Raw genomic sequence first — 20,943 nt, 5'->3', positions numbered from 1 at the left:
AAGTTTGGCATAATTTAGTTTCATTTAGTTTAGTTTGGAGAAACAGGCCCTTCGGCCCACCGAGCCTGCACTGACCAGCGATCCCCGCACATTAACACTACCCCACACACACTAGGACAATTTACATTTATATCAAGCCAATTAACCCACAAACCTGTACGTCTTTGGAGTGTGGGGGGAAAATGAAGATCTCGGAGAAAACCCACGCAGGTCACGGGAAGAACGTACAAACTCTGTACAGACAGCACCCGTAGTCAGGATCGAACCTGGGTCTCTGTCTCAGGCGCTGTAAGCACTGTAAAGCAGCAACTCTACTGCTGCGCCACCATGATACCCTTTATTCACTAATGCTAGTTACCTTTCGCTCATCAGAAGAATCAAATATTCTGGAACATATATATGATGGAACGAGATAATGCTTACTTATGTAGAGGTTGTTAACATGCAGAACTAGGCCTGCAGACTAAGGTGTACAGAACTTCTTGCAAGTTACTCCAACTCATTAAATCAATGGAAGTGAAAATGTCATGGTACTTATAAATCTCGGGTAAGAGATACATGGTCTGCTATACCGGCACTAGAAAGCTGGCCATGATTCAGAACAAGGGTTGACTAAATTAATGTCAGTGTGGGAATGGGAGGGGGAGTTAAAGTGTTTAGCAACCGGGAGATCAGGTATGTCTAGGTGGACTTTCCCTCTCCCTCCAAACCTCCCCCGTCCTTGTTCCCCGACTAGTCAGATGGTCCTCCTGAATACATTTTAAATTTTATCTCTGTATGCCTCGTTGTCACATTCCCCAAGCTAACAATGTTCCATTCTACAAATTCCTTGAACTTCATCAACTTTGATGTCTCCTTTAAACACCGTACCCTTCCATATTTCTGTCTCCCTCTCCCCTGACTCTCAGTCTGAAGAAGAGACTTGACCCGAAACATCACACATTCCCCCTCTCCAGAGATGCTGCCTGTCCCACTGAGTTACTCCAGCATTTTGTGTCTATCTTCGGTGTAAACCAGCATCTGCAGTTCCTTCCCGCACTGAGCTAATAATCTTGAGGCCTGGTCTTGTGCTTGAGAGAGATGTTCAAATGTCACTGCAATAGCTGGAAAAGTTAAACTCAGTTATATAAATACATTTGGAATGAGATGTCAGTGTCAATAATGGTGCCATGAAAGCCCGTCTAGTTCTCAGACTTTGGGGGCAAGAAACCTTACCCTGATAAGCCTTAATGTCACTTGAAGCTTAGAGCATTGTGCTTTGCTGTAATATGTTGTCATAAGTCGCAAGGTAGGACACTCAGCTGTGTGAACCTATTATATAGCGTGGCAGAATCATCACCACCAGGACTACGCAGGTTGGTGGAAAACAAGATGTTTAAATTAAAGTTCAGTTGAGGTTACTGTCACGTGTACCAAGGTGCAATGAAAACCTTTTGTTGCGTGCTAACCAGTCAGCAGACAGACAAGGTAGACGAAAAATCCTGGAGAAATTCAGCGGGTGAAGACAATATATGATTACAATCGATCCATTTACAGTGTATAGGTACATGATAAGAGAATAACGTTTAGTGGCAAGGTAAAACCAGCAAAGGATCATCCAAGGGCACCAATGAGGTAGATAGTAGTTCAGCACTTGCTCTCTGGTTGTGGAAGGATGATTCAGTCACCTGATAACAGCTGGGAAGAAACTGTCCCTGAATCTGATACTGTATGTTTTCACACTTCTATACCTTTTGGCCGAGGGGAGAAGAGGGAGTGGCCAGAGTGCGACTCGTCCTTGATTATGCTGCTGGCCTTGCCGAGGCAGCGTGAGGTATAAATGGAGTCAATAGAAGGGAGGCTGGTTTCTGAGACAATGGATGAGGTGGTAACAAGAGCAGAATATGCTGGAGAAGGGGGGAAGAGACCAAGATGCAGTTTGTGAACGGATTACTGTGGGCTGGGCATAAGATACAGCCAAGGCAGGAGAGCTTTCATTTAGTTGCAAACTAATGGGTTAAGCAGTCCACGTTTCAGAACAGAAAAAAAAAACCCTTGTGACGGGTGTGTACGATCACATTTGCCACGGGACTTTATTAGTATGATTGTGCAGTGCAGTCATATGACAGACTATTGGGCAGTGTAGTAAATCTTTCAGCATGATCTGCTAATGGGTGAAGCCAGTGACACTAAATCTGAAAATGCACAGCATGAAATCTGTGGCAACATTGATGTTTTATGAAGAGGAGTGAGCTCGCAAACTAGCTGGATGAAGTCAGCTGAAAGCAATATCATGATTTAATCCTTTGTGAAGCGCATGTAATTGATTTTGTGAACCATCTGACTGAAAGTTTGCAGCATGTGTCGACCATGAATAAAGCTGTCAGTTTGGGATATTTTTACTGGAAAAGTTTACTCCAAGAATTGATTTGGTGTTCGTTGAGCGTTTCTTTGGAAATTCCTTCTGGAATTATTTTTCAGATCGGTAAATATATCAAGCTGTTGGCTTGGAAACTGAAATGAGTGCAAGTCAGTCAAAAAACTCTAAGTGATATATTTGATATATTTACAAAGCTTTTTAAGTCCACAATAGAACCTAAAACGGAATGGATTATATTTGGAATAATAGTAGAAGATATCAATTTAAATAAAGACCAAAACGTTTTTTTTTAATTATGGGTTAATAATTGGAAAGAAATTGATACTTAAATTTTGGAAAAATACAACCATACCAACTGTTAAAATATGGATTAGGAATATGATGGACATAGCACGCCTTGAAGAAATGAGACCGACTAATAGATAAATATGACCAATTCTTAAGGAGTTGGTCTCCTTTCATCGACTTTTTGGAATCATGTGATGCAGCGGTACCGTAAAGATTGCTGATTTCAGTTCATGCCGTGGATAGATCTACATCTCCGAATAAAGATTTGAAAAATTCTCTTTTAAGGGGCCTTCTCTCCTATTTCTACTTTCCACTTTTTCTTTTTTTTATATACACACTTCACGTTTTTCTATTCTCTACCATCTATTTTTCCTCTTTTTCCCCTTTCTATTGTTTTCTTTTTCTTGTCTTACTTCCCTTCTCAAAACATAAAACTGGAGGTTGTACATAGAATGGATTACGGTATGACATAGTTGGCACCTAAAATTAGGTTCCACTGTATTGTTTTGTACTGTATTAACTTCTAATAAAATAAACAAAGACAAAAAATAAAAAAAACTCTAACGGAGGTGCCGCTTATATAATTTAAGTGTAGACTAGACACTAATTTGGAATTTGGACGTATACGCAAGAGCATCGTAAATTGAGTGCTTATGCAGCTGTAAAGCGCAGAGTATTCAGGATCAGGAGAATATACTAGTGATGGAGTAAAGGAAACAAAAGGGAGAGTACAGATTTAACATTAATTTAAATGATTGAATAGAGATTGATGACTACACTGAAGGGAGATGAAGCTCTGAGCTTCAGTTAAATCCATCTTTGCTTTACATTTGTTCAAGTTTGGTTGACTGGTCATTGGTTGGTTGAACTAATCGTGCTATCTGTATCATCTTATTGATGTCTGCTCCAAAATTCATTCTGCTTACTCCAGCGGAATCGCAGAGTGAGTGGAGACGTGGCACGAACAATGATAATGTCTGAAGAAAGGTCTTGACCCAAAACGTCACCCGTTCCTTCTATCCAGAGATACTGCCTGTCCCGCTGAGTTGCTCCAGCATTTCGTGTCTATCTTCGATACTATCATACAGCATGTTCAGACTACCAATGAGGAATGAGTTTCTAGACAAGACCTGATCAGACAGATGTAGGTGTCACAAATCATTTCCTCCTCTCAAACAATGATAAGGTCATCACAAATAACCTTGAACTCATTCACTAACAGTCACTCATTCCTTCTCTCCAGTGATGCTGCCTGTCCTGCTGAGTTACCCCAGCATTTTGTGTCCATCTTCCACAAGAAATAAATGGTTTTATCTCCTTATACAGGAAACCGTGGTATAAGTTTCTCATGTAAACTTCCATTTTTACCCTCCCCGGCATAACTAAAAGAATTGCACGTTCTGAGTATACTGACACTCGGGCATTTGGAGATAAAGACAAACGCTTTTGAAGTAATATGTCCAGAAAAGTCATATGTTTATTTCAAAAATAGACATAAAAAGCTGGGGTAAAGCCCCTGTCCCACGTTCTCGAGTTACTCACGAATTCTCCAGAGTTTTCCCCTTGAATCAAACTCGGAGAATGTCCGCAGGAGTCCGTAGCGAGTTGGTAGATATTTTGTAGCGGCTCGTTATGCCAGCCGTACGTACTCGGGACATCAGGTAAGTCGGGACATTTTTTCAGCATGTTGAAAAATGTCCACGAGTAAAAAAAAATAGCCCCGAGCACCTACGGCTGGCTATTACCGTAATTCTCCGAGTTTGAATCAAGGGGAAAACTCGGGAGAGTTCGTGAGTAACTCGGGAAAGTGGGACAGGGGTTTAACTCAGTGGGACAGGCAACATCTCTGGAGTGAGGGAATGGGTGACGTTCCGGGTCGAGACCCTTCTTCAGACTGGTTAGGGATAAGGGAAATGAGAGATATATACAATGAGATGTAGAGAGATAAAGAACAATGAATGACATCTAATACCTGGTGCATGATTTGCGGTGCATTTGCCATGAGCCATATTAAATATGGAGCGCCGAGAGTCCACTAACAACCTGTAATATCCAGCTGTCAAACAGGCAAGGTTCATCGCATCCGTTGACTCCATTAATAAAATAATGGGCTGAAAAGAAAAGTTTGCACTTTGAGAATCTGGCATGGCTGTACGGAAATTACATTTCAGTTTGTTAAACCAGCGATTCATCCTTTAGTAATCACAAAAGGCGTTGTTCCACTTTGCAGTAATTGTCACCGCTAATTAATTTTACACTTAAAAAGCAATATCGTGCTGAGGACTTTTATCTGTCGATCACAGCAATGCTGTTGATAAGATCGACATTCGTACTTGGCACGTTTGTCTAGAGCATGTGGAACCGCCTGAAATTAAAACTGTTCAAAGTGAATAAATAAACTTGTGAAACAATAACTTATGTAAGATGATCCAGGACATTGAAAAGCAATACCAACACTCAGAGTACAAGAAGGAGATTTGCAAGTTAAATTCATTAATGATTGTAGTTATTTAACTTCAAATGACTTTCAAATGTTTCGGTACTGTGGACATGCTTTTTGTCAAGGGATGGTACGTGGCATCTTTTAGTGTTTGATTCTTTAAGGCAGGGTTCTTGATAAGGAAGGGCATCATAGGATATAGGGAGAAGGCAGGAGAATGGGGTTTGTGAGGGAAAAATAAATCAACCATGAGCGTTTAAGTAGACTCGATGGCCTGGTTCTGCACCTATCTTTTATGTTGCCTCAATTTAAGAAACTATTAACTAGTCTGAGAGTCGTGAGAGATGGCATTGGAATTTTGGGAGTTCATTTGTGGTGGGGAATATAATCCGTTGACTTATTTTCATTTTCTCTCTGCAGATCAACGTTCCTCCCATTGCATCCGCTTCAACCTCTTCCTTTCTAAGTCTCACCAGCCTCAGTGACCTGCTCAGTTTGATTCCCCACCTCCACCACCTTAACGTATGTTGAGCGTTTGACCGCACTGGTCCTTTACTCACTGCAGTTTCGAAGAATGAGGGGGGACCTCATTGAAACCTACCAAATAGTGAAAGGCTTGGAAAGAGTGGAGCGGATGGTTTCCACTAGTGGGAGAGTCTAGGACCAGAGGTCATAGCCTCAGAATAAAAGGATGTTCTTTTTGAAAGGAGATGAGGAGGAATTTCTTTAGTCAGAGGGTGGTGAATCTGTGGAATTCATTGTCACAGAAGGCTGTGGAGGCCAAGTCAATGGATATTTTTAAGGCAGAGATAGATAGATTTTTGATTAGTACAGGTGTCAGGGATTATGTGGAGAATGCAGGAGAATGGGGTTGAGAGGGAAAGATAGATCAGCCACGATAGGACGACGGAGTGGACTTGATGGGCCGAATGGCCTAATTCTGCTCCTTGAACGTATGAACTTCCAAATTAATGCCATTTTCTTACCTTGACATCCAGCACATTCAGTTCAACTCTCACATTGTTTTCCTCTTCTGAGAACATCTCGATCTTGTTCACATGGCTGAAGTCAGCCAGCAGGGCCACCAGGTGTGTTTTTGCATTGATTACATGGCTTATTCCATATCTTGGTCCCACTAATAAAGTGACTTCAGAGTGCTTCTCTCCATGCTGCTTTTCACAATGAATGAAGACAAAATGAGGTCACACTTTTCTACTTTACTACCTCTTCATTTACAATTTAATAATACTCCAAAAGGTTTTATATTAGAAAATAAATTATACTACATTCTGAACCACACTTTAATTTACTTCTTCAAGAAAATTAAAAAAAACATACGACTTAGCTGAAATGTGATGTACTGATCACTGCTGGTACATGTCAGTGAATTGGTTCTCCTAATTGCAGGGATTGTGTGATAAACATCAACTGAGCTGAGAGAGTGGATGACTTGTTTAAACTCACTGGTTAGTACATATTATTATGTGTCCGCCAGTATTTTTTCTTTGCACCAAAATAACATCTATTGTTTTTCTTAAGGTGTGTTATTCTCTGTGTTATAGCACCTGCCCACTGGTGGGCAGTGGGCAGGTGCTATAGACCTGCATGGGAAGGTAGACGCTCCCGCCCCCACGAGTCTCGGGCAGATGGGGCTCGTCAGCCTGGGAAGGCAGTCCATCTAGGAGAGGGAAAACTCTGGTTTAAAACCTCCACTGCCTTGTGGCCATATCCAGTCATGGAAAAGGCTCCAGGAGTAAATCTCAAGAAAATCCGGAGTCGGAGCCCCTAAGGCAGTTCGTCGTTGTCTACAACCTCGCTCTGGCAGCTCCTGCGACGGCGCTGGTGACAAACTGTAACGGCCCTGCTGTTTCTTTGGATCGATCAGCGACGTGGAGAGGGGGTGGGGGGGGGGGGAGACGTGCTGCATGGGCAACAGCCTGTCTGTCCTCCATATGACATCGCCCAGGCTTGCATCCGACCAGGATGCATCACCCATGGTCAGTCATGACCGAGGGGGGGGGCTACTAATTATTCTCTAATTAAACAGTAAAGTATACAACATGATGCAGGAATAGAAAGAAATAGAATAGGAGGGAATTACTATATTCCAGTACGGTTGTTTGAACAATTTCTCTCTTAAAATACAGATTTAGATGTTCTCACTTTATCTAGTGTGCACTTCTTCAGGCACTTACAGAGTAAAACCCATAAATCGCTCGTAAAAATAGGATCGGGAGATTCAAAGATAAAGCAAGTGAAGATAGTTGTTTTTCTCCATGCACGAGCTGATGCCTCCCTGTCCGAAACACAATGATGGTGCCTGAGGAATGAACTGGATGATGAATCGAGACTAGGGGATGCTGATTACAAATAATGGGTCATCCATTTAAGACGGAGGAGACAATTCTCTTTTCTTTGAAGATCACGAGTCTCCCGGAGAGTGGTCAAAGTGGAGTCTGAATATTTTAAAGGCAGAATTAGATAGCTTGTCAGGTGAAAGATTACTTCAGATTGGTGGGAGTATAGAGTTGAAGTTATAATCAGATCAACTGTTATTGTACTGAATGGCAGACCTGGCTCAAGAGGCCTACTTGCCTATTCCTGCTCCCATTTCATATGTTGACATGTTCGTATTGTTGAACAATGTGGACTGTGAGCTTCATTCGTTTTCTGGTGTTTAGTTTTGATTACGTTTGGAGGTGAGCTTCTGATACTATTTCCTTCTGTGTACTTTATCTGAGTGGTTAACCCTTATAATTGGCAAAGGGGATCAATATTGATAAAATCATTAGATCATTAGAGATAGGAGCAGAATTAAGCCATTCGCCAATTAAGTCTACTCCACCATTCAATCATGGCTGATCCAATCCTCCCTCCTAACTCCATTCTCCTGCCTTCTCCCCATAACCTCTGACACCCGTACCTATCAAGAATCTATCTATCTCTGCCTAAATATATCCACTGACTTTGCCTCCACAGCCTTCTGTGGCAAAGAATTCCACAGAATTCCACTTCATCTCTTTCCTAAAAGAACATCCTTTAATTCTGAGGCTATGACCTCTAATCCTAGACTCTCCCACTAGTGGAAACATCCTCTCCACATCCAGTCTATCCAAGGTTTTCACTATTCTGTACATTTCAACGAGGTTCCTCTCACTATTCTAAACTCTAGCGAGTACAGGCCCTGTGCCGACAAACGATAAGGATTATGGCACCATGTCACATAAAGGTCTCCTGATCATTATTTTCTTAATATGGTTGTAATCCTGTTAAAATAAATAGTTGACAATCTTGCCTAAATAATGGATGTAATGGTAGCTAAGTGTATGCAGTACCACTTCACCTGCTGAGTCATTTGTTTGGTGTCAAAATGGGAAAAATCCCCTACAGGATTTTTTGAAGTAGTTTGGTGATCTGATCTTTTCTCATTCAATACTTCTCCGCCCTCAAAATCAAGAAACTGACCTCTGGAGAACGAACCATAAGCCTGTTGGTGCACACAAAGATTTTCACCCTCTTACAAGACCTTACTGTTCAAATATTCTGTCATATTTTATTTGATAATACTTCCATGAATTACATTGGGGATGTTACTCTGGTAAAATTGCTGTATCAATATAAGTAGTTGTACTTTTTGCAATGTACTGCACGAAGGCTGCAGTACCTGTAGATCCTGATGAGGAAGTGTAAGGTGTGAACACGAGACATCAAAGGGGATGATTTGACGTCCCTTTAATTTCTCTTGTTCACACCTTAGACTTCCTTATCTCTGTTTCTCCCTCTCCCCTGACTCTCACTCTGAAGAAGGGTCTCGACCCAAAATGTCACCCACTCCTTCCATCCAGAGATGCTGCCTGTCCTGCTGAGTTTCTCAAGCATTTTGTGTCTGTCTTCAGTGTAAACCAACATCGGCAGTTCTTTCCTACACAGTAGATCCTGATGAATGTATATTCAGTTCATGAGTACACTGGAAAATAGACACAACAGGATTGGATTTGGATCTCCAAAAGGTCTATGAAAATACTATATTTATCCACATTTTGAATTTTTGATGAACTCTTCTCATCTTCCCAGATATCCACACAGAAGAAGTCCCTTAACTATTAGCAAGGTTCACTTCAACCTTGCCCTCATTTCATTATTTGCCTAATGCTTAGTGGTAAGGTGGCTTCATGGCTTTGAAATAAGAAAACAGACCCTTTTTTACTGAACAGCCTTTGTAGCTGGTGAATTACATCAGGAATCCTACCAAAGTGGGTTCAGCCTCCTTTGCTCATTTTCTCCAAATGGAAATGAATGGTATTTAATAAGATGAGGACTGGCAGCAGAGAAAGTGGAATGTATTGTCACAATTTATACGCACCAAGGTTTTACTACACATTAGTAACATGCCATAACCAAGCTGTACCTCCAAATGTACAATTTTCAACAAATGTAATATGTAACTCCAGGACTAGAGGGTCTGAACTATAGGCAGAGGTTGAGTAGGCTGGGACTCCATTCCTTGGAGCGCAGGAAGATGAAGGGTGACATTATAGAGGTGTATAAGATCATGAGAGGAATATATTGGGTAGATGCACAGACTCTTGCCCAGAGAAGGTGAATCGAGGACTCGAGGGCTTAGGTTTAAAAGTGAAGGGGAAAAGATTTAATAGGAATCTGAGGGGCAACTTTTTTCACACAAAGGGTGGTGGGTGTATGGAACAAGCTGCCAGAGGAGGTAGTTGAGGCTGGGACTATCCTAATGATTAAGAAACAGTTAGACAGGTACATGGAAAGGACAGGTTTGGAGGGTATGGACCAAATGCTGGCTGGTGGGACTAGTGTAGCTGGGACATGCTGGCTGGTGTGGGCAAGTTGGGCCGAAGGACCTGTTTCCACACTGTATCACTCTATGACTCCATGACTCCACTGAGTAAAGGGGCTGTCCCACTGCGGCGACCTAATTGGCGAGTTTAGAAGAGTTTGCCCTCGACTCATACGCACAGCATGGTCAACACGAGGTCCTGGGAGCTCTTTGTAACTCTCCTTCATGCTCTAGAGTAATTCCCGCGTACTTGAGGCCTCAGCTAGGTCATGGCGTATTTTTCAACGTGCTGAAAAATGCCCGTGAGTAAAAAAAGGTCGACATGGAAAATAATTTATATTTTTTTTACTCGTAGGTTTAGTCGAGGTAGGTTGTAGTAGGTCGGCATGTTATTCAAAGGTAATCAAGGGTAGTCGAAGGTAGTCAAAGGTAGTCATAGATAGTCTTCAACATAGTCGAAGGAGATCGAAGGGGGTCATCTTCACTTTCCACTATTCGGTGTCCAATTTTCCCGAAGCTAGTCGAAGTTAGTCTTCTACATAGTCGAAGGAGGTCTTCAACATGACATTTTTTCAAACTCTCCTAAACTCTTCTAAACTCACCAATTAGGTCACCGCAGTGGGACAGCCCCTTAAGACTGTCAAACTCAGCAGTAAATTTCTGTCTACCAACTTTATTTTGATCAGCCGAAAAAGAGGGGTTTACGCTATCAGACTGTTGGAATCAAAAGTGTTTGTATTTCTGAAAGATCCTACTGGTAAATAATAACTAATACACAATAAATGAGCATTCACAGATTAGCTCAATAATGGTGCTACCAATATACTTTCAGTTATGCTGCTTTCTTTGTTGAAGAGCAAAATCACAACTTACAACATAATAGACATAACAAATAAATCGCATTGATTCTGAACACCCATGTTAATTTTATCCAGCACTAAGTTTTCCAAAAGTGCTGTGTTGTACTCAAAGCTGATTAAATCAGAATCAAGATTTGATGTACTTGGAACTTTTAAATAGCACGCACAAGTGTAGGTTACAGCAAAACCAGGAACTATATTCATGAGGTTAGCTTGTCAACAGAGTTATCAGCTCAAGTCGACATATTATGTCTGATATTTTGGTGTGTGTCTAAAGTATGTTCCTCGATGGATTATAATTGCAGGCTTTGAAACAGCTTAAATGAATATTAATAATATTTCTGTTGCTTTTGTATATGATTGGAAAGAAGACAAAAATAAGGTACATTACCACCAGTATGGCTTTAAAAACTCTGCCTCCATACAAACGCAAGTCACTGAGAAACTTCAAGTAGTGCACCTTCGCTTGTAATGCAGAGAGCTGCAATAGAAAGGAAGATATGAAAAGCATTACACTATATTGTGACGATGAGTTTGACCACTGATTGGCACCTAAACATGGCTGGGTAAAACCTACTGCTTAAATCCAAATCTTTCTTTTGTTTCAAATCAGGTATCCAAAATATTCAGCTCAATGTACAAAATTGCAATTGGGTAAAATGAACTGGATTTAAATCACATTTATTACACATCAATTGATGAATCCGGAAGAGAGTCAGCAAACTGCATCTGGGCTGCACTAGGTTGTGTTCAGCAAGGATGAACACCAACGCAATTCCCAACTCTGAAACTATTTAGCAACATGGTTAAAACATCTGGTGCTTCACTGATGCAATTTTAGATATTGATATCATGGCCTGGCAGAGATTTTCATTTTGCAATGCTCCTACGAAGAGCTGGAAATAATGGCAGAAAACAATTCTAATGATGTGAGACAAACGACTGCCAATCAACATAACACATTTTCTTTAAATTCCCCAGTGCAGATCTGCATCCAATTATTGCCCTGTTGCATATTTTTTTTTATTGAGAAATTATATCTACCAGTCATTAATGTACTTAGATTTAAGGAAGGTTGACCATGCAGTGGTTTCTCATTTATATATCTACTAAAGTAAAGGATGTAATAGATAATGCAAGGCAGAGCATGCTGTTAATATAACACTGAGAACAGAGAAGACTACAGAATGGAAATGGGCCATTTGGCCCACAATATTTGCGTTGATCATGATGCTTCGTTAAACTGGCCTCCTCTGCCTGTACATGATCCATATGCCTCCATTACCTGCACTTCCGTGTTGCTGATCAGCACGCAACAAAAGCTTTTCACTGTACCTCCTCCGTACACATGACAATCAACTAAACAGAAACTGAAACTGCCTATCTAAAAGCCTCTTAAATTAAATTTTTTAAATTTCTTTATTTATATAGCACATTTTTAGTCAACTTGCATTGACCCCAAAGTGCTTCACATAATTACATCCACACACACAGGCAAAGGTGGGTGAAGTGTCTTGCCCAAGGACACACACAGGCAAAGGTGGGTGAAGTGTCTTGCCCAAGGACACAACGACAGTATGCACTCCAAGCGGGATTCGAACCAGCTACCTTCCGGTTGCCAGCCGAACATTTAGCCCATTGTGCCATCTGTCGTCCACACCACTATCGTATCTGCCTCCACCGCCACTACCCTTGGCAATGCGTTCCAGGCCCCCACCACGCTCTGTGTAAAAGACTTACCCCACATATCTCCATTAAACATTTCCCCTCTTAGAGCTATGCCTTCTCGTGTTGGACATTTCCACCCTGGTAAAGAGGTTCTGACTGTCTACCCTATCTATACCTCTCAAAATTTAATATACTTCTGTAAGGAAGGACTAAGTCAGAGATAATTGTTGTGTTAATGGTATATGATGTCTTCTGCACATATTTACCACATGACATACTGTAAGAGCATTAGTTGAGATAATAGCATCAGAAGTTAATAGATTAGGCACATTTTAACTGTAGTAAGTAATTATTTAACCCTTGGTGCAGTTACCTTTTTGCCAGGAGGAACAAGGTTTTGGTTTGCTTTCAGGATGTGGGTCAGCGCTTTCTTCACATTCTTCTCTTTCATGCTTTGTAAAACCATGGGAGCGAGGAAGGTTTCAAGGCCCCATTCTTTCCTGGAAGAGAACTGTATGTTAGAGGGAGGGCAAGTCTCATCTTATTAAAATAGGTCAAAACATTCCAAACTGCCCTTTGAGACTGTGTTTAATGTTAAATGTTGTTATTGCTCACTGCAGAGTTCATAAGGTCATAAGTGATAGGAGCAGAATTAGGCCATTCGTCCCATCAAGTCTACTCCGCCATGGCTGATCTATCTCTCCCTCCCAACTCCATTCTCCTGCCTTCTCCCCGTAACCCCTGACGCCTGTACTAATCAAGAATCTATCTATCTCTTCCTTAAAAATACCCATTGACTTTGCCTCCACAACTTTCTATGGCAGAATTACAGTTGTACCACCCTCTGACTAAAGAAATTCCTCCTCATTCCTCCGCAATTCTTCCTTCCTAAAAGACCGTCCTTTAATTCTGAGGCTATAACCTCTGGTGCTCACCAGCGGAAACATCCTCTCCACATCTGCTCTATGCAAGCCTTTTACTATTCAGCACGTTTCATTCTTCTGAACTCCAGTGAATGCAGGCCCCGTGCTATCAAACGAATGTTCATCATACGTATGACTCAACAGGTAGCACAGCATGTGTTTTGAGAGAGACCATTAACATTTAGTCATACTGTCATACAGCATTGAAACAGGCTCTTCAGTGCAACTCGTCCTTGCCAATCTAGATGTCCCCATTACGTTGATCCTATTTTACAGTGATCTGCCCATATCTGTCGCAACCTTTCCTATCCATGTACTGTGCTGATGCCTCCTCCCTTGTGTGCTGCTCTGATCCCCACTAACGGCAGGCAGGCCAGGAGGAGTTGACGACCAGCACCATGGGCAGCTCCTGTCTGGTGCAAAACTCTCGGTTCCATGGACAGCGCTCCATGGACTGAGATGAGGAGCACGGCCACAGGTACATTAGCTGCGTTCAATCAGCTGTTATTGGATTGGCCCACTTGTACCTCAACGCCATACTGCTTAAAAAGCAAGGCAGTTTCAGTGGAGAGGGGAGGGGAGGGACGGGAGAGGAGTTGAGAGACAATGTTACAGTTGTTGGAAGGAACTGCAGATGCTGTTTACGCCGAAGATAGACATAAAATGCTGGAGTAACTCAGCGGGACAGGCAGCATCTCCGGAGAGAAGGAATGGGTGACGTTTTGGGTCGAGACCCTTCTTCAGACTGTTCAGACTTCAGAAACTGATGCTGCTTGTGGTGATGCAATCGTAAACCATTAACATTTGTTAATGTCCGGTGGACTGGGACATCGGGAGCTCGCGGGTCCGGGGGGAGAGACCGCTTCCCGGAGCTCCCGCAACGCGACTTCTCCAGCCCGTGTCGTGGGGTTGGAACGACCCAGAGCGGGGACGTACATCGCCCGGCGCGGCTTCATGGCCGTGGGACATTCCAGCGCCCGCCGGGGGCTCCAACATTGTGACTTTTAGACCGGGAGCGGGGCCGTAAATCGCCCGGCATGGCCTAAAATGGCCGTGGGACTTAGCATCGCCCGCCTGGGGCTTGGACATCGGGAGAGAAATGTAGAACAGGGGAGAGAAAAGACTTTGCCTTCCATCACAGTGGGTCCACTGTGATGGATGTTTGTGTGAATTAAATTGTGTGTATGTCTGTAGGAAATTGTCTTTGTTTGTATGGCTGTGGAAACGGAATTTTGTTTGAGCCTCACTGAGGCTCAAATGACAATAAATGGTATTGTATTGTATTGTATTTTGTATTAAAACTATCACTGTGGGGGGAAAGCAAAGGCTGGAGGATGGAACAAAATCTGACTTTCCCCGTTTGTTAAAAAACCAAGTTCATCCTTACGTGTACACAGTTGGGAGAGGCTTTGATAAACCAAACTGATATTTCTTGCTCCATTCTACCTTGTATACATTTTAAAGGAAGCATAGAGCAAGGAATGGAATCTCCATTGGACAAAGACTTAACAAGAATCTATCAATCTCTGCTTTAAAAATATCCAATGACTTGGTCTCCACTGTTGTTTGTGGCATTGAATTGCAATTTTTCCTGTATTTCTTCCACCATTAGTAGCTGGTAAATTTAATGCAAGAACACAGAATACAGAAATGACGATGGGCTGCACTGTGGCACAGCCATGGAGATGCTGCTTTACAGCACCAGAGACTTAGGCTCGATCCTGACCAGGGGTGCTGTCTGTACAGATGCACGCTCTCCTTGTGACCGCATTTGTTTTCTCCGGGTGCTCCGGTTTCCTCCCACATTCCAAAGACCTGTAGGTTTGCAGGTTAATTGGTTTCAGTAAAATTTCCCCGAGTGTGTAATATGCAAAACTGGGAAAATATGAAACTAGTATATGGGTGATCGTTGGTCGGCGTGGACTCAGTGGGCTGAAGGTTTGTTTCCTCACTGTATCTCTAAACTTTGTAATCAAGATTGTCCCACAGTCAATGCCCAAGGGTGACCTACTTCAAAAGAGACTCCAAATGACAGAGCAGGTCCGCAGACAGTTTCCCTCAGATGAGTTAAGGGGTTGGCCCATTTGGGTGACCTAATCCGCGGTTTCCACTCGACTCACACTCGCAGCATGGTTGACACAAGGTCGTAGGAGGTCTTTGTAACTCTCTTTCATGCTCGAGAGTAGTCCCCTTGTACTTGAGGCCTCAGCTAGGTAGCGGCGTATTTTTGAACATGTTGAAAAATGACCGCGAGTAAAAATAGGTCGCCATGGAAAAAATCGATACTTATTTTACTCGTAGGTTGAGTCATAGTAGGTCGTAGTAGGTCGGCATGTTCGTTGTATGTAATCGAGGGTAGTCGAAGGTAGTCGAAGGTAGTCATAGATAGTCTTCATCATAGTCGAAGGGAGGTCGAAGGAGGTCGTCTTCACTCTCCACTATTCGGTGTTTTCCCAAAGTTAATCGTAGCTAGTCGTAGCAAGTCGAAGATAGTCTTCATCAGTCAAAGGAGGTCTTCTACATAACCGAAGGAGGTCTTCAACATGACATTTTTTTCAAACTCTCCTAAACTCGCTAATTAGATCGCCCAAGTGGGACAGCCCCATTATAAGCAAAGATGTCCATCTTATCTAGTTCTGATGTATAGACTGTCTGATGGAGATTCCATTCCTTGATCTATGCTTCCTTTAAAATTCATACAAGGTAGTATTGAGCAAGAAATATCAGTTTGGTTTATCAAAGACTCTCCCATCTGTGTACATGTAAGGATAGAAACATAGAAACATAGAAATTAGGTGCAGGAGTAGGCCATTCGGCCCTTCGAGCCTGCACCGCCATTCAATATGATCATGGCTGATCATCCAACTCAGTATCCCGTACCTGCCTTCTCTCCATACCCTCTGATCCCCTTAGCCACAAGGGCCACATCTAACTCCCTCTTAAATATAGCCAATGAACTGGCCTCGACTACCCTCTGTGGCAGGGAGTTCCAGAGATTCACCACTCTCTGTGTGAAAAAAGTTCTTCTCATCTCGGTTTTAAAGGATTTCCCCCTTATCTTGGTTTATGAACTTGGTTTATTAACAAACAGAGAAAGTCAGATTTTGTTTCCATCCTCCAGCCTTTGCTTTTCCCCCACAGAGGTAGTTTTAAGCAACATCAGTTTCTGAAGTCTGAACACTCTGAAGAAGGGTCTCGACCCGGAACGTCACCCATTCCTTCACTCCAGAGATGCTGCCTGTCCCGCTGAGTCACTCCAGCATTGTGTATCTATCTTCGGTGTAACCCAGCATCAGTTTCTGTGCGATGTTTGATCATTTTTTGCTTTACAAGGTCTTATAATCGTCCACCTCTGCCATACCCATACAGTAGTCAAGGTCTTTCGTAACTGTTAATACCAAAACAGTAAGTTGGGAGTCTGAATCTCTTCTTCTTATTTAATTTCTAACTGTAATTTGTGCTGCACACTCAGTAATATTTTCAGCTAAGTGAATTATTTCGCTTAAAAGTAAACATAATAAAGACTGAGCCGAGGGAAATGTGTGGCCTTTGAAGTGTAAATAATTCAATATTAAAGAATGCCAGACATTAATTTTGGAATTTGCTATTGGGAAGGGCTACGGAGCTACAATACAGACTATTATTGCACTAATATGATAAGCAAAAAATATATTTAGCTGTGAACAATCCTCATTGGAATTTGACAAAATCTGTACAAGTGCTGCTACATTCTGTTGCAAATAAGAAATAATATCATGGTGAAATCCAAAATGGTGAACTTTTAGTGAAGAAATGTAGAAACATAGAACTTCGTCTGCTGGTTTATAAAATAAGATGCTGGTTGCTGGAGTAACTCAGCGCGTCAGTGAGACCAGATATAGACTTGGCGGCTGTCTCGCTGAGCTCTTGTGCTCAGTCCGACAAGACCTACCAGATCTCACGGTTCTAACCATTTTAACCCCTCTTCCCCATCCCCATCCTGACCTTTCCATTGTGGGCCTCCTCCCCTCCTCCATTGCCATAATGTGGCCACACACCAACTGGAGGAACAGCACCTCATATTCTGCTTGGGTAGCTTATAACCCAGCAGTATGGGCATTGAATTCTCTAATTTTATGTAACGTCTAACAATTCTCCCTCCTCCTCCCTTTCTCCCTCACACCCCCTTTCCTCCTCCCCTCCTCCTCTGTATCCCACCTAGACTCACAGCTATTTTTCCATTCTCCCTCCTTCTCCCCCTATATTTTTTCCTTTGGCTTAATTCGCAACCCTTCAATCCTTTCTTCTCACAGCTTTTTTATTCATCACCAGTCTTTGTTCTCCCATCTGCCCATCAAAACTCCCCCTAGTCAGCATTCACCTATTTCCTGCCATGCATTGTCTGTGCGGAGTTTGCACGTTCTCGCCATGACCGCGTGGGTTTGCGATGGGTGCTCTGGTTTCCTCCCCTGCTCCAAAGACGTACCGGTCTGTAGGTTAATTGGCTTTGGTAAAAATTGTAAATTGTACCCAGTGTGGAGGATAGGGCTAGTGTATGGGGATCACTGGTCAGCGCGGAGCCTGTGGGCCGAAGGGCCTCTTTCTGTGCCGTATCTCTAAACAATACTAAACTAAAGAAGGGCCCCGACCTGAAACATCACCTATTCATGTTCTCCAGGGATGCTGCCTGACCCGCTGAGTTATTCCAGCACTATTTGTTTGACTTTAAATGAAGATTTTGTTGCTAATCATCAAAGGTCATACCCCATTGGAATTCTTATGTCGAATCATCCACATCAGCTTAAACAATAATCTCATTGTATTTTTGCCAGTGCTGATGTGACAATTATGAGAGCTAATTTTAGTACAAAATCGTTACTGTCCAAGATCACATAGACAAATTTACCATGTACTTCATGACAACGTCAGTGTTATCCCCCTGACACAGAGGGCTCATCAGATGCAGAAAGGTTGCTTCCCTGGGTGAGGAATGTAGAACTGGGTGCCAGTCCCAGTACAAGCTTAGGCTCCTCAGATTCAAAGTGAGGACATTTTCTTCACACAAAGAATGGCAAATCTTTGACTGTTCTACACAGAAATGTATGGATTTCAATAGAATCAAGGGATATGAGAATAGGGCAAAAGAGATGCTGAGGAAGATAAGACAGGACCTTGCGGAAGTGGTGGGCCAAGCTCAAGGGGCTGAATAGCCTACTCCTGTTTCTATTTCTTGTGCATGTTGTTAGATGCATGTGTTGTGCACTAATTCTGCATTAACAAAGCAGCATAAAGCAGTAGAACTATGGTGGCAGAAAGGGGCAGAACATTGAATACATTTGTGTGGGAAGGAACAGCAGCTGCCGGTTTAAACCGAAGATAGACACAAAAAGCTGGAGTAACACAGCGGGACAGACAGCATCTCTGGAGTGAAGGAATGGGTGATGTTTTGGGTCGAGACCCTTCTTCAGACCTAACTAACTGAATATATTTTCTTGAAGCAGAGTAACTGATGAGAACTTCAAGATATAACAGCTACAATTTTATCAACACAGATTGCCAGAATATATACTTTAGTAAAACCAGTAAAACTATAAAGGATAGTATTCGGCTGAAGGCAAGGGCATATAAGGTAGCCAGAGATAGTGGGAGGGTAGAGGATTGGGAAGCATTTAAAGGTCAGCAAAAAATAACTAAGAGATTAATTAAGACGGGGAAAATAGACTATGAAAGGAATTTAGCGAACAACATAAAAACTAATAGTAAGAGTTTTTATAGCTATATAAAAAGAAAAAGGGTGGCTAAGGTGAACGTTGGTCCATTGGAGGGTGAGACTGGAGAGTTGTTGGTGGGGAACATGGAAATGGCAAAGGCATTAAACGAGTATTTTGTATCAGTCTTCACCATAGAAGACACAAAAAATATTCCAACGCTGGATAAACAGGGGGTGGTAGGAATGGAGGAGCTAAATACTATTAAGATCACCAAGGAGGTGGTATTAGGGAAATTAATGAGACTGAAGGAGGATAAATCCCCTGGGCCTGATGGATTACATCCAAGGGTCTTGAGGGAGATAGCGGTGGGGATTGTGGATGCATTGGTGATAATTTTCCAAAACTCCCTGGAGGCAGGAACGGTCCCAGTGGATTGGAAAATGGCCAATGTAACACCTATATTTAAAAAAGGAAGTAAACAGAAGGCGGGTAACTATAGACCGGTTAGTCTAACATCGGTGGTGGGTAAAATGTTAGAGACAATTATTAAAGAAACACTAACGGGGCACTTGGATAAACATGACTTCATCGGACAGAACCAGCATGGTTTTGTGAAGGGGAAGTCCTGTTTAACGAATCTGCTCGAATTCTTTGAGGAAGTAACAACCCGGGTGGATAAAGGGGAACCGGTGGATGTGGTATACTTGGACTTCCAAAAGGCTTTTGACAAGGTGCCACATAAGAGACTATTGCTAAAAATAAAAAATTATGGGATTGGGGGTAATATATTAGCATGGGTAGAGGATTGGCTAACAAATAGGAAGCAGAGAGTGGGGATAAATGGTTCATACTCGGGATGGCAACCGGTAACTAGCGGGGTTCCGCAAGGGTCGGTGCTGGGACCCCAGTTGTTCACAATTTATATAAATGATTTGGAGGAGGGAACCAAGTGTAATATATCAAAATTTGCGGACGATACAAAAATGGGAGGAAAAGTAGGGGATGAGGAGGATAGGAAGAGTCTGCAAAAGGATATAGATAAGCTAGGTAAGTGGGCAACAACTTGGCAGATGAAATTTAATACTAATAAATGTGAAGTCATTCACTTTGGGAAAAAAAATGATAGGGCAAGTTATTTTCTAAATGAGGAGGAGCTGCGTTGTAATGCAACGCAAAGGGATCTAGGGGTATTAGTACATGAATCACTAAAAGTTAGTATGCAGGTGCAGCAAGCAATCAGGAAGGCCAATGGAGTTTTGGCCTTTATTGCTAGGGGGATTGAGTATAAAAACACAGAGGTCTTGCTGCAGCTGTACACAGTATTAGTGAGACCACATTTGGAATACTGTGTACAGTTCTGGGGTCCATACTTAAGAAAGGATGTACTAGCCCTGGAGGCAGTGCAGCGAAGGTTTACAAGATTAATTCCTGCAATGAGGGGATTGACATATGAGGAAAGGTTAAGTAGGCTGGAACTCTACTCTTTGGAGTTTAGAAGAATGAGAGGCGATCTCATTGAAACATATAAGATCGTGAGGGGCCTTGATCGGGTGGATGCACCGAGGATGTTCCCAATGATCGGGGAAACTAGAACTAGGGGACATAGTTGCAGAATAAGGGGGGGCTCTTTTAAAACTGAGATGAGGAAGAACTTCTTCACCCAGAGGGTGGTTAATTTATGGAATTCACTGCCCCAGGGAGCAGTGGAAGCAGAAACTTTAAATATATTTAAGACTAAAATAGATGGTTTTTTAACTGCCAAGGGGATAAGGGGCTACGGGGAGAGGGCAGGGATATGGACCTAGGTATGGTTAGTATAGTAAGACCTGAGTGATCTCCTGGACAAGTGTCGATCGCCTGGATTGGGGTCGGAGAGGAATTTCCCGGATTTTTTTCCCGAATTGGACC

At 42.4% G+C, this 20,943-nt stretch overlaps 1 protein-coding gene across 1 annotated transcript in view; it reads right to left on the bottom strand.

The window, feature by feature from the left end:
* frmpd4 (FERM and PDZ domain containing 4) overlaps positions 1–20,943 on the bottom strand; it is a 590,061-nt gene that overhangs the window by 15,046 nt on the left and 554,072 nt on the right. The window contains 4 exon segments of the mRNA XM_033033329.1: positions 4,620–4,758; positions 6,074–6,256; positions 11,146–11,235; positions 12,796–12,922. Coding sequence (XP_032889220.1) covers positions 4,620–4,758; positions 6,074–6,256; positions 11,146–11,235; positions 12,796–12,922 — 539 coding nt within the window.

Source organism: Amblyraja radiata, chromosome 14 (assembly GCF_010909765.2).
Source record: "Amblyraja radiata isolate CabotCenter1 chromosome 14, sAmbRad1.1.pri, whole genome shotgun sequence".
NCBI classification, from domain to species: Eukaryota; Metazoa; Chordata; class Chondrichthyes; order Rajiformes; family Rajidae; genus Amblyraja; species Amblyraja radiata.
Note: the sequence above shows the minus strand (reverse complement) of the source record. Positions and strands in the feature narration are given on the sequence as shown.